Source organism: Sitophilus oryzae, unplaced genomic scaffold, assembly GCF_002938485.1.
Source record: "Sitophilus oryzae breed Bouriz unplaced genomic scaffold, Soryzae_2.0 scaffold_1521_pilon_pilon, whole genome shotgun sequence".
Taxonomy (NCBI): Eukaryota; Metazoa; Arthropoda; class Insecta; order Coleoptera; family Curculionidae; genus Sitophilus; species Sitophilus oryzae.
In genome coordinates, this window is record NW_022146194.1 from 1,686,167 (window position 1) to 1,701,458 (window position 15,292).

Consider the following 15,292-nt stretch of genomic DNA (forward strand, 5'->3'; position numbering starts at 1 on the left):
TTTTACTTTTTCACATAAAACAACGAGATTTGGTATGTTAGTATATGACATAAGTTAGGATTGATTGACCTATTTAATTGTTTTCGGTCACTTCCGGTTTCACCGGAAATGGCTATAACTTTTAATTTGTAATTGACACACTAGATATGTTTTTACTTTATTCGATAGAAAATGACATTCTGAATAAAATGACATATCATATGTCAACTTTTGACATTTTCGCATATGGTACCATTTTAAAACAAGCAAAAAATTTTATGTAGAATGCATTTTTCTCAAAATAACAATAATAAAAAAGTTTTACCTTTTGTAAAGACATTCCTGGGATATACACAGTATATACATGGGTCCGGAAATGCATAGTTTTAAAGATACAGGATGTTAAGATTTAAACAAAATATATTTTTTTGTCTTGAATGCCATTATTTTTTTTAATTGCTGTAGGTAGCACCCTTGTTATAAAGAATAACATCAACTACTTTAAAATTATTGTCATAATGCGTAATCTAAAAATCTAGTCATTCCAATCATTTGATAAATAAATTATAGGTAAATAATCATATCTATACAAATTCGTTAAACTAGTAGCTAAATAAAACATGTTGATTTAATGAAAGACAGAGTAAAATAAAATACTTAAAATACTTCTCAAGTATGGCCATTTTGTTCTTTCTTTTGCTCCACTGTTACCATCAAAAACCCGTCCACATCATCCATTTCCTTGCAATAAAATTTAGCAGCAATGGCAAAATCTCCAACTCTATCCGGGGTAAATCTGAACTCAGCTAAAGAATAATGGTGTAAATGAATTAATTTTTAGTTTGAAAAAATATGTGTCATACAAACCTTTCGCATGGTGTCCTGGTTCCACATTCTTGACTTTAAGCCTTAATTTCCCTTCAATTCCTGGACCTTCTACGCTAAATTCCCCTTTTTTGATGGCAACAGGAAGTGGGTTCTCTACACTAACATAAGCCACAGTTTCTACAGATTCAACAGGTTGTTCATGTAGAAGAATTTTGATATCCGGTTTTCTGACCCTGTAAAAAAATATCACTCTACAGTAACTTCACAAAACTCTACGTTCATGAAAGGTTTACAGTTAAAATGCTATGAACCTTTCACTAAATATTTTTTTTTATCAAAATTTCTGTTATCTTTCTGTTATTTTTATTACAAAACGTCACTTACCGAAAATCATCCTGTGCATAATACTCAAACTTGTTCTCAGGTACGGACGCCAAACAAGAAATGTTGAAAGCAGCTTGATCTATCAGTCTTTTGACGTATTCCTCGTACGCCACTGTTAGTTTGACTTCGTGAGTCGAATCCGGCTGGACCAGCACGTTGAAAGTCTCTTTTTTGACAGATTCGCCCACTTTGCCAGTGTAGGTGACCACGTCAATTCGCAGAATGACAGAAACCTTGAAAGCTGTCGTTTTGGATCGGTTCCGCATCGCTAGAGATACGTCAAACGGTTGGCCTATTTTTACGTCATCCAGGAGGTTGAAGTGGAAGTAGATGTCGTTGAAGTCTTCATTTAGGTAATATCTACAACAGAAAATCAGGTATTAGATTTTTTTAATATTACATGTTATTAAATTTATTAAGGAAGGAGTATAATGCTATCAATGCAAAGATCTAGCTAGAAAAGGACTCCATTGATTGGACCAGAACCGTTCTGCTTCCCCAGTGGAACTCATCTTAAAGCAAAACTCAAGAAGCTGGAATGGGAATCGTCCAACGGTCTAATGTATGTAGAATGTAGAATGAGTAAGAGGGGGGGGGGGTAATCACGGCGACCTTAAATTAAATAATAATAAAATCTATTGTGCCCCCCTTCCTTGAGTCATCACACAGTCTATAACCCATCATACCTCTATTGTAGAGGGGACAGGGTATTCCCCATCTTCCTCTGACAACAGTTCTTCCCTCGAGGGTACACATCCTTCCACGGTTGGAGTTTAGCCCTCCGTGCCGCCCTTCACAGTCGAGGAGCTTGCCTCCGGCTGAGGAACCTGTGAGGTGGAGGCTGGAGGATCTGTCTCCATTTTCTCCACCTCTTTAACTTGGTCTCTCCTTAGATCTGATACCGGTGTTGTCCCGTATCTATAATAGAGGATATGTCCCCCTTTATTGCCTTCTTGAATTTGAGGTCAATTCCTATTGTGAGGACCTGACCATGACCCTCCTCCCTCGAGTTGATGACTCGCCAACTCGATGTCCTTACATTGAAGTTCTGACCCTTGATAAGGCTCAGCAGGTAGGTGGTGTCTTTCCCCTTGCTCCTCGGCAAAAAGACCGTGATGGCTGCCCCTTTAGAGATGTTTTCTCCCTTCACTGCAACCAGTTCCGGCCCTTGCCAAATTTTAAGCTTAGGTGTGATTTCCACCAACCAATTCGCCGATTCTTGAGATACACAATCTATGAGGATCATGCCCACCCGAAATTGTATCCACGCAAAACGCAGCTGACCCACATTTTGTAGATCGTTGTGTTGTTATCCGATTGTCACTACTTCGTCCAGTATAGCCTCTTCTAGAAACGTTTGCTGATCGGTGGTCAGAGCAACCTCTGAGAAATCCTTTGGCAGCACCGCCATTTTCATTTGTCCAGCAATAGCGGCACAGCTAGTGATACGTCTCTGCTTGCCTCCCGGTGTTGGACGGCTTTCCATCATGGCTTTTTTCTCAGTGAGAGGTTCTCGCTCCCTCTCTTGCCCTTTGATGGAGATGAGTCAGGTTGTTTCTTGGTTTCTTTACTCTCCCCTTTTCGGAGGAGTGTTTTCGCTTTTTCTTCCTCTGGAGCAAGTCCTTCGTGGAACAGTCGGAGGTATCTCCGTGCTTCTGCTCCACTAAGACCTACTTTCAGAGGATTGTTTAACCCGCCCGGTTGACCCAGGCCGGGTAGACGAAACGGTAGCTTGTGTCACTTATTGGGTCTATAGGTAGGCTCCCGACCCTTGCTTCCAACGGTCTAAGACCCTTACTTACTTTAAGACAACAGATATATGAGCCAGAAAAATCAAAGATTAAAAGTATCAGTATTATTAAAAGATGCAGGATCAACATATAGGGCCTTCTACAAAAAGACACCAATGCATAGCCTTTGCAGATGATTTAGTTATCTTAGCGACAGATCGGAAAGAGCTGATATCGGTGACCAAAAGACTAGAAGATCAAGTGCAAAAAATGGGCTTATTGTTTAATGAGAAGAAAACTAAGTTTATGGAGAAGTCAGAAAGGTATTTTTAAAAATGAAGATGTCTACAAATAGATTCTGAGAGAGGGAAACGATACAAGTTTGAGAAAGTAGATACATTCACATATCTAGGAACCATATTTCTAAGGAAACCAAATGTAACTCAGAAAATTGTGGCAAAAATAGTGGCAAGAAATAGATGTGTTAGCGCACTACAGGAAATTATTAAGAATAAGAACATCTCTAGAAGTTTAAATATCAGAATGTACCAAACAATGATACGATCAATGGTGCTGTATGCATGTCAAACGTGGACGTTCAATGGAACGGAAAGTTCAAGGCTAGAGATTTGGGAAAGAAAAATACCGAGAAAGATTTTTGGAGGAAAGAAGGTAGACAACATATTGGACCATAAGAACCAGTGAACAATTAAAGCAACTATATCGGGCACCGAGTATAACGGGAGTAGCAAGAGCACAAAGACTAAGATGACACATTAAAGAATGGCTGAAGCAAGAGTTCCTAGTATGATAATGAAACGTGAAATAGGTTGAAAGAGAAGGAGGGGTAAACCAAGAATCAGATGGAGAAAGGATGTTGAAGGGGACTTGAGAAGGATAAGAGTGGATGGGTGGAGAATAAAGGCGAAAGACAGAAACAAATGAAGAAAGATAACCAATCAAGCCATGAGTCTTTTAGGCTTTTAGAGCTATTACAAGTAAGAACAATCTTCGGATTGTCTTACGAGGATACTTAAAAATCAATGGTATATCTCTTCATGCCACGCAAATATCTTACCTAGAAAATAAGCTTTGAGATTGCTGTAAAGCTTTCAACATCGTTATTCTTTCCTCGTTGGTCTTTTCTGGATATTTATATGAAGCAGTTATGTCTTCTCTGTCAAAAGATCCGGGAGTTTTGGTACAAATCAGCTTTCCTATTCCATAAGTATCTTTTCTTAGTAGTTTCAACGGCTGTCTTGGCCCATTGTATCTCCAAAATATCTACAAAATATAAGTAAAAAAGTGTGATTTAGCAAAGCACATAGTCTCTCAACTTATACAGGGAGATGCACCTCATTCGCCTCTGTTATTGATTATACGAAAACGGAAAGATATAGGCACAACATATGTTATGGGTATATATAGGACGGCAATGTGCATAATTTAAAATTATTTTGAAATGTATAAGGTATGTCAGAAGTAAGATCCATACCAAAGTTAATTTTTTTCTTATGGAACACACACACGCGGTTTTCTATTTTATTTTTGGATCCTTGGATACAAAATAGGATATTTATTATAAGGTTTAAATATGTTTACAAGCTTTGGTTTTTGAGATACCTATTTAAAGATATTTAAGCATGTTATAATACAAAAGATTGTCAACACCCTGTACATTATTTTTCAGAATTAATAATTAATTATTGTGCTGACTTTTTATCCAGAGAAATAAACTCAACTAAAAAACTTGATTGCTTCGTTAATGTATACAGGAGTATCAAAAATTGCTGGTCGATTTTAAATATTTATTTTACATAAAAACTTTGTTATTTCAATACTCTGTGTTTTTTAAAATAAGTCGGAGCAGATTTATATGCTCTTTCAAACTATATTAGAGTTTCCTATACCTATCTAGCTCATATTTTGAATAAATAGCAATTTTTCAATAAAATGGCAACCAAGGGAACTGGTCTCGTCATGGCAATAAGTTTCTAGTGACAGTAAGTAGCTATTTCAAAATCGACATTAGTTTGGTGGCGCACCTCCCACCCCGTATATATTTGGCTAGATCTCAGTGGTTATGCTCGAATGTGGAATACCCTGTATATTAGAAAACCGACGTAGATTTACCTTATCAGCATTGACTTCAGCAAAAAGGAAATTGCTGTCGTGTGGTCTTAGAATTTCTCCTTCTCTTACTGCTATAACTGATGCTGGTCCACATCTACAAGGCATATAAAAATCATAAATATCAAATTCCAATTAGAAATGATTAGAAATATTATTATTTTATGCTTTTACCTGTACATATCCTCACTAAGCTCTTGAGGTGTCGAATCTATGGCCTGCCAACCGCCATATTCTTTTCCCAAGTCCGGTCGCAACATCCACACTTCGTTCCAAACGTGGAAATTCCATACTGAGTCAGAATTAAGTTCATCCATTATGGTTCCATTCTTGTCCATGAAATAATCCACTGTTAAGGAATTTTGGGTGTCGTGAGCTGAAGAATAGTTGGTCACTGTCCTTGCTGGTATTCCCAGAGTTCTACAAACTAAAGAAATAAATGATTTTGTATAATAACCTGTAGTATTTCTTGTTAATAATATTTATATTATTTTTTTTAATAATAATATTTTTTCAAAGCAAAACCTTTGAAGGTGGGTAAAAGGACAAATAACTCACAATCTTTAAGTTGTTTAATTTACATTTTAATGCTTCAAAAAAGCAAGGGGGGCGACATGTTTCGAGAATTTAAACTATTCCCATCATCAGGCCCAAAAGACAAAAGTCAACCGGCAACCCAGGAAGTACAACCACTCGGAAGAAATAAAATTTGTTAGAGCTGTTAACATTTACACAACTCTCTCATTGTAATAATTATAAATTGTATAACTCTTCAAGAAGGAAGCCTTTCGTTGTAATACCAAATAAATGTCTATATCATAATTTCCAGACCATCTTATTTCAATTTTATATTTTCATTTTTGACGAGAATGACGTTCGTCTTAAAAGAATGTTTCTGTGATAATGTAAAATTAAAAATAATATTTTTGTTTTGTTGTAAAACTTAATCATCCAGTGAGATCCACTCTCTAGAGAATAGTTAGTCTTAATACAGTTCAAGAAAAACGGGCCGTTTTTTCGTGTGCACACAAGGATTTACTTGATACGTTTTGCCTGAACAGGTAAGAATGACAGGTAAAATATTATGCGTAGACGGGCCTTTACTTCTCGTATAACAAAAATCAATCATGCACCTACGAGACAACCATAAAGATGTTTATGTATGTTTCTATGACCTTGAACGGGAGTCGCTACCTTTTCAATGGAGATGACGAGTATCAGACGCCTGCAATTATTTAAATTAGATTTTGCAATTGCATAATGAATATTATTATTATTGTTTATTGTGTTCTCTCAGTGACATTTTAGTATTTTTAAGAATTTCAATCATCTGATGTTTTCTCTTTGATTTTTTTCGGATTTTATTTAGCAACTATGTTCGATATATAAAATTTAATAATACTAACTTCAGCCAGACATTGTAGTAAGCTATTTTTATTAGCTTTGTTCATCGCACTTCATAGGTCTCAAAAATTGCCACTTACTAGTAGTCAAAACTCCAGAAAACACCCAACACTGTCCATACTTCACCGGCTTCTTCTTTTTGAAATATTTCTGCAATATTTCCGAACTACCCAACCATTTGGTTGGGGCAGTACCGCCACTATGGTCCGTCGACCAGTTACCCATAACAGCTCCTTCGTCATCTGCCGCATTGACAGCTGCAGCCAAAGCCCGCGAAGTCCTCACTGGATCAGACCTGTCAAAAAAAAACAGAAATATGATAGGAATCAAAAACTATAAACCAATAAGCCTACTACCAGTAATATACAAAGATGTTCGCAAAAATAATAAAAAGAAGAATACAAAACACATTTAGATGCTGCACAATAAACTGAACTGAACGATACTGAACAATTAATGATACTGAATAAGCAGGCTTTAAAAGTTGAGGGTTGGAACCCTTGGTGGAAACTTTACTTTTGCAGTGGACGCGCGTTTCGCTAAATATGTTAACATCGTCAGCAGATGATTAAAACTAAACTACAGCTTGAGCGTTTATATAGGCGCTCAGTTGGCATCGAATAGGCCTGGCAAACTAGCCAAGCGAGACAAAACTAACCGAGCGGACCAATAATTACCGAAACTAGAGCAATAGGAGCAACGAACCGAATGGAATTATTGTCTCTGTTCATACTATCTTTAGGTTTATAAATTTTGATGTTCTCATGTGCATCTAATTGTCGGTAATTTCAGACTTATTATTTCTCTCCTTACCTGAAACTGCTCTTCACTTTACCAACAATATGAACAAGGTAAAGCGCACAATCTAAAACGTCTTTTTCAAATTGATCGTATTTCCATATCACAGGTTTAATCCTGTTGTAAGTTCCTCGGTATATTATACCCACGTCATTCAAAACTGATTCCTCTTTCCATTCCGGAGATTTCATAAACACCTGGTCCTGTTTACACCTGGAAACAACAGAAGAGTTTACTTATTCACAAATATCACTGAACATGTAAAAATTCTAACTGTAAGCTGTACTATAAGCTCTTACATCGGAAATGGGATTTTTTGTGTAGTGTATGCGAATTTACTGCAGTGAATTGTTGTACTTTTCATCTATATTTGATACCAATTAAACTTTTAGTTACGTAATCGAGGGTGCGATTTTTAAATTCAGTGTTGCCAACCATGACATATTCGGCGCCGTTCTGACTAACTGGAATTTAAATTTCCCGCTAGGGATTCAGGTGGTAGATCTGCTGTAAAAAATGTCAGGTTACCACATTTATTTATTTATTTCCTGACATTGTTATTCGTTTTGTATTACGAGTTTTTTGTTTAAATGAATTGTGTAGTGATACCTTAAACTTAAAAATTTTTACTAGCAGACCTTGCAGTCGAACATTGTTCTTTTTAGAACCTCTTCTAGTCGAATATTTTTTCTTTTAGTGCGAAGTCTACAGGGTGGTCGAAATTAGTCTGTTTTAACAGAGAAAACCTATTTCCTCACTAGATAGAGCAAAACCGACATAGATGTCATGGGCTCGATTTCTGAGACACGTTTAATGGCATAAACCGTCTGTTGATATTTTCACTGCCAACTGAGATACGGGGTCTTTTTGATTTTTTTACCATTTTGAAAATTGGGAAAATTAAAAGACCTTATATATAAAGGAAGAACTATGGGGACGAGAGAAGAATTGCAGAAGGCTACTAGGCAAGCTTTTGGACTTACACCAGTTCGCCTAATAAATCGCTGTAACTCTGTGCGCAAAAAATGTTTATTATGTATTCAACAAGGAGGTGCTCAGTTTGAACATCTTAGATGATTTTTTTAGAAAACGTCATATTCGAAATATTATATTCGTCACTCAAAAAATACGTTTTTTAGCTTTGTTTTTTCTATCGATTTCAATTGTAATTACTAAAATTAATATAGAATGTTAATTTACCTTTTCAAAAGTCTCTAATTATGCAGATAAATAATAATATAGAATATTAAATTTTGATAAAAAATAATTAGGCAACTATCAAGGCACACTTCGATACAAAGATAAAAAACCTAATATTTCTCTCATTCTTAGAAATAGCTACCCATAACTTTATATCGTTCGAAATGGTTAAACGTCAGCATTTTTTAAAGTTAGTGCTGTTAAGAGGTGAGTTTAGTTGATGTAAATAATGTTGTTTATATTACTAAGTTGATGTAAATAATGTTGTTTATAGTACTGTTTATATATTTACAATTAATTTACTTTTGTTTCCTAAAATATTTTGATTAAAAGAAAATATGTAAAAGTAGGCAACGCTGTACCGGTCAAGCTTAATCACGAGACTAAAAATGTATTTGAGATGATCTATAGATTGACATTATTATTAGCAATATTAATACTACGACAGTTCTAGTTACCCTATCAACTTAATATTCGCCATTACCCTACCATGGATTAAATAGTATATAAATTTTGGTCTCCCAGCTATAACTATAGGCTCCATCATCAATAATCCTGGTATCCACATCCAGTCTCCATTTGGCAACTATGGTATCCGGAGGTGTCAAAACATTAACCGTTATGGTATCTTCATGGACAGAATGCAGAACTACGTTCCATGGAAGGTACCTATCCGCTTTTTTCAACAGTGGTACACCCACCATCGTTCCTGAACCGTGAGTAGGTCTTTCTTCATCTTCAGAGAAAATAAAAGTTAGTTGTTCGTTTTGTTAAAAACATGTAACTATTTCTATGACCAGAACTCATGCCAATTAAAATTAAAATCCAATGTTGTCATCCAAAAATGATAGAAAATACAATTTATCGATCAATTAAAATGACATCAACTGACACTGTCGTGTATTCTCTCGTTGGAGAGACTTTCATTTTTTTCATCTGATCTATATCTACAGAGTGTATCAACCAAATAGTGCAACCGAAAACTAGGGTGTGTCATATACCAAAAACCAGTACCAGCTTTCTTATTTTAAAAGCCACGCCTTGTATATTATTCAATTTTTGGATTCTTTGGTTTGAAATGCACAAATTAATAATTCTACAGATTATTGGTTATTGAGATAACACCATTATGAATGCAAATGAAAGTTGCTCGCCTATACATGGTGCGTCTCAAAAGTAGCTCACCCGTATAACTTTTTTTATTTTTTCAGATAAAAGAACGACATTTGGTATGTTAGTACATGACATAAATTAGGATTGAATGACATATTCAATTGTTTTCGGTCACTTCCTGTTTTACCGGAAATTACTACAACTTTTGATTTTTAAATGGCACCATCGGTATATTTTTATTTTATTTGACAGAATCCTGACTATTCATTCTGAATAGAATGACATATTAAATGTCTTTGACATTTTCGCATATGGTTTATTTGAAACTGTAAAATGCGGTTCATAACGACAATTTGACTCGAAATGCCAAGTGTGTGGTACCAAATTATTCGTATAAAAATGCTTTTTCCAAATATGCCAATGAACCACCCTTGTTCCATTTGAAAAAATTGAAATATGATTAAAAATACAATTTGACAATCTTTTAACCGGTCAGGATAACATACGAAAAACATTAGACGATCAAATCTATTTTTCCAAGGCTCCTTGATTAAAAATTAATGTTTTTATACAGCTATGACACGCTAGATTGAAATTTAAAATACGATTTTTTTTAACGAAAATGTCAAAAGTTGACATAATATGATATGTCATTCTATTCAGAGTGTCATTTTTTATCAAATAAAGTAGAAATATACCAAGGGTGTCATTTAAAAATCTTAATTTATGTCATATACTAACATACCAAATCTCATTTTTTTCTTATCTGAAAAATTAAAAAAGTTATAGGGGGTGAACCACACTTTCGAGACGCACCCGGTATATTATCTATTGCCACTCGATGTTTTTAATACCTACTATTTAAACAGAAAAATAATAATATAGACTTACCATCTACAACAAAAATAAACGATATGCCATCTTTGGATTCATCATATGGTCTGCTCAGTGTGATTATTAGCTTAAAATGTTGACCTCTTCTTACTACCAGTTGTGGATAATGTTCTCTTCTCATTAGTTCGTATTTTGATGTCCTATGGTTGGCACCATTTTCATCCAAACATGGATTGATTGACCTGATTATCAAAATATTGGGTTCTTTGATTTTTTCTTCGAAAGTCAAGTTATCTGTTTCATCTGGAACATAAAAATCTAAATAAATAAAACAAAGTCAAACAAAGATACAAATTTAAAATATAATTTTTTTTGTCATTTTAATCAGAATGTAATTTTCTATCAAATAAATATATATGTGTAATAAAAATATACCCTCTGTATAATAAAAATATACAGAGGGTACCATTTAAAAATCAAAAGTTGTAGTTATTTCCGGTGAAACAAGAAGTGACCAAAAACAATTATTGAATACGTCAATCAATTCCAGTTTATGTCAAACACTAAGATCCAAATCATGATTTTTTATCTGAAAAAATAAAAAAGTTTTAGAGGTGAGTCAATTTTTCAAAACCACCAGGTATATCCCACTGTATTTATTATACTTTATTTATTCTTCTTTTCACATAAATCTCAAGAAGTTTCTGTTTTTGCGGTACCAGATGTAATCATTTAAAAACGTCTTATGTGGGTGGAATATGAAAGTAGGTAGTTGGAAAATATTTTGTTTTAAAAATGTCCAGAATGTTTATAGGCTAGAAATCGAACGAAAAATAATCGACTTACATTAAAATGCCGTGTTTAAAAATAGAATTTAGAAATTACTTTACTTTGAAACAAACATGCATATTGAAAATATTAGTAAAATTTTTGCAGTAAAAAAATAAATTTTGTGTATTTTGAAAAATGTAGCTATAACAAAATGTAACTGAGAATGTTTAAAATTCTAAAATATTGATATACGGAATGTCCCAATAAGTTAAAGTTAAAGTTGGACACAATTATTAACTTATTTTAATTCTAGAAACACAGTGTTGTTCTATTTTCACGAACTATTGGGATACCCTGTATAAAATAATAGAAAAGATTGACATTTAAAATGACGTTGAATGCTCTAACTGGCCTCGATATAACAAGAACTACTTAAATGTGTCATTCATAGAACTCTGATTAGTATACTAAATATTTATGAAATTTAAAACGGTATTTATTTATTTTGACAAAATATACAGGTTAGGAAAGTTGCGTCTCACTGAACCCTATACCATCTAGTGATGAACAAATGCAATAGCAAAACCAAGACTTTGCCTTTTTTTTCTTTTTTAATTTTTTCTTTCGCTGTCCGTCCGTCCGTCTGTCACAAAGGTCTATCTTATGAACCGTTATAGCTAGACAGTTGAAATTTTCACAGATAATGTATCTATGTTGCCGCTATAAGAACAAACTCTAAAAACAGAATTAAATAAATGTTTATAAATAAAAAAGTACTTTCACTAAACATTATCTTTTAAGTAAGAATTTTACATAGAATCTTTCAAGTCCTCGGTGGCCGTATGGTTAAAGCGTTAGGACTTTACGCTGCTATGACGTTGAAGCCGTAGTAAGGCAGGTTCGAATCCTAGTCAAGGCTACTTTTTTTAATCGTTTTTTTTTTTAAATTTTACATATTTTAACATATTTATTTTTACTTTTTACATATTTATTGTTCATTAATACAATTTTTAGTAATGTGTTTCTTCATTTTTTTTAAATTACTTATACGCACATTCAAAATTTCAGCTAAATCGGAAAAAAAGTTTATAATAATATAGTGTCTAATGTGGTATAGATAATGAATGGTACGGAACCCTTCGTGCACGAGTCCGACTCGACAAAACCAAACCAATTTTTTTTTAATTTACTCTAAAAAAATTGGAAAAAAAAATTTGGAAAAGTATAATCGAAATTGATGCATTTTTCTTAAAATGTTTATAAAAAAAATTATCTCTTGTAAACACAATCCTGGGACATAGTGTATAGAAATTTTACAATTATTTCAAACGTTTAAAAAAAGTTTGCCAAAAACAAAGTTGTAAGATATATGTGACTTAGTCCTTGGTTATCCACAAACGATTATTTTGCGAAACATAAAAAACAAATAAAATCATGTTTGCCTTGAACAAAAAACAATAAATTACGAGCTTTATGACAATTTTATGAATTATGAATTGTCTTTGAAAGAAATAGAACTGAATCAACAAAAACATCCTTATGTATTAGAAATATGATTAAACTTTAATAAAATCTTTGAGTAAAATTTCTAATAAAGAGAGCTATTACAAAACTAAAATTCTATTTAAGACTTACTAAAGATGACTAATATAATTAATTAAAACACTGCTGAAAGCTAAGTTCATTATAAAATTAGGCCAATAATTGTACTAAAAATAGAGTTTCTAAAAAAAGATATACCAAAAGTTTGTTATAAACTTTACCTGGAAGTGGTAATCTATTTGAAAGCACTGTTCTACAGGATGCGTCTCAAAAGTGGCTCACACCTATAACTTTGTTGATGTTAGTATATGACCAAAATTAGGATTGATTGACGTGTATTCAACTGTTTTTGGTCACTTCCTGTTTCACCGGAAATGACTACAACATTTGATTTTTAAATGGCACCCTCGGTATTTTTTTACTTTATTCGATAGACAATGACATCCTGAATAGAAAGACATATCATATGTCAAATTTTGACATTCTCGCTTAATAAAAAATTGTATTTTAAATTTCATTCTAGAGTGCCACAGCTATGTTAAAAACACTAATTTTTAATCATTGGAAAAATATATTTGATCGTTTAATTTTTTAGATCTTGTCCTGGCCGGTTAAAAGATGCCTAAATTTAATTATATCTCAATTTTTTCAAATGATACAAGGGTGGCTCATTAGCATATTTAGAAAAAGCATTTTTTTGCGAATTATTTGATACGTGTGTGGTATTTCGGTATATTTGGTATTTCGAGTCAAATTTTCGTCATGAACCGCATGTTATAATTTTAAATAAACCATACGCGAAAATGTCAAAAGTTGACGTCAATCAATCCTAACTTATGTTATATACTAACATACCAAATCTCGTTTTTTGTTCTAAAAATATAAAAAAGTTATAGGGGTGAGCCACTTTTGAGACGCACCCGGTATATCAAATAATATAAAAAAATACATTTAGTTTTAATTAACTTTGAATATAAGAAGCAATAAGTAGGTGGAATTAATCACCCTGTATAATATATAGAAAAATACATTTAGTTTTAATTAACTTTGAATATAAGAAGCAATAAGTAGGTGGAATTAATCACCCTGTATAAACGAAATAAGAAAACACTGAAAAACATATAAAAAGAAAAAGCTACAACATTGTACTTAGTAGATTTTTGTAAACATAAGTCCAAATTATTATTCTTCTCCAACTCAGTTTATAATACCTAGGGCCTAGTAAGAGCAAATTGTGTTAAAAACATTTAGTTAGTAGTGCTACAATTTGTAAAATTGATTTTTTTATTTAAATTTCAACGAGTACAAACTACAAACTCAATATTGTTTGACACAAATTGTGACAATCCATTACCACCACGCTATTTTCGTATAAAATTAAGCTATAACTATTTTGGAAATCTACAAATTGATAGAAATAAAAGCTACACTGTGATGCCTAGTATACTATTTTAGAAGTAAAATACACCATTGTTTTCTAGAATTGTGGGGTTTATTATAATGTTTTTTTCTGTGAAATGTTGGGAGATAAAAGTATTACAAAAATATTTAATAAAAGAAAACATTGATACGTTACCTCTTTCTTTAACCTCAATCGCTTCCTCAGGTTTAGGCAAGGGCTGCAAGGATATGTCACTTTTTGGGGACCAACTGCCCCTAAACCAAGGCCACCGATAATGGCAACACCGACTTCTTGTACCTCTCATATTTAACTTTTTTTTTTATTTATTTTCTTTAATATTAAATTAACAATATCATTTAAATAATTATTTTATTATAAAACCAGTATAATTTTGCTGCATAATCTTATAAAAACTAACACAATATTATATTAAATAAAACTGAAAATAAATAGAAAGAAATTTCGAATTTAAGTATAGTTTTATGTCATTAAAACGGTTGGAAGAACAGATATATGATTCTTTTAGTATTTTTAACTAAAAAAAATAAGGAACACAAATTTTTATACTATAAAAAATTATTTAGAAAATGACTGAAATTTTCAAGAAAAAATTTCTTCTCCGTATTTTCGCACAAAATATTAAAAAAACTCACTGTCACTAAACTTAGCTTATATATTTAAATCTATCAAGTCTATAACGCGTTTAAGTGATATATTCTGACCGGTGTATGTCTGACCAACTGACCGACCATGCCTAGAGATGCTGACCTTAGATGTATGGCGCTGGAACAGTAGTGAGTTAAGTATATACGACATAACAACGAGATGTTTCGTATATATCTTCTATCGTCTGACGTAAGGTGTGTAATATTTAAGAGGATATATTTAACTTTGTTATCTAGACTCTAGACTCGTTAATAAGAAGAACAAATATTTTTATATTTGATCTCAGAATGAATAATCTATTGATCATTTATACGAGGTTACTCATAATGATATAAAACATTTGGTTTTAAAAATGTATCTATTTTTTCCGCAGTAGAATTTTTTTCAGCATTGTAAATATACAGGGTGTCCCAGAAATAAGTGCAAATATTTTAACTGGTAGTATAGTTCAACCCCAGAAACACGCCTATGAGGTTTTTTTCGCGAAAAAAATATTTTGAAAAAATTTTTG

General features: G+C 32.8%; 1 protein-coding gene across 1 annotated transcript; it reads right to left on the reverse strand.

Annotated features, from left to right (window-relative positions):
* Positions 1-249: 249 nt before the first annotated feature.
* On the reverse strand, positions 250-14,924 carry LOC115878715 (annulin). The gene is made up of 11 exons (XM_030895294.1): positions 14,290-14,924; positions 10,458-10,703; positions 8,943-9,189; positions 7,269-7,466; positions 6,536-6,750; positions 5,226-5,478; positions 5,055-5,148; positions 4,000-4,205; positions 1,192-1,551; positions 847-1,040; positions 250-785 (listed from the first exon to the last, which is right to left on the reverse strand). Exons 1-11 carry the CDS (start codon positions 14,417-14,419, stop codon positions 649-651), a joined length of 2,280 nt encoding a protein of 759 aa, XP_030751154.1. The 5' UTR covers positions 14,420-14,924; the 3' UTR covers positions 250-648.
* Positions 14,925-15,292: the final 368 nt, after the last annotated feature.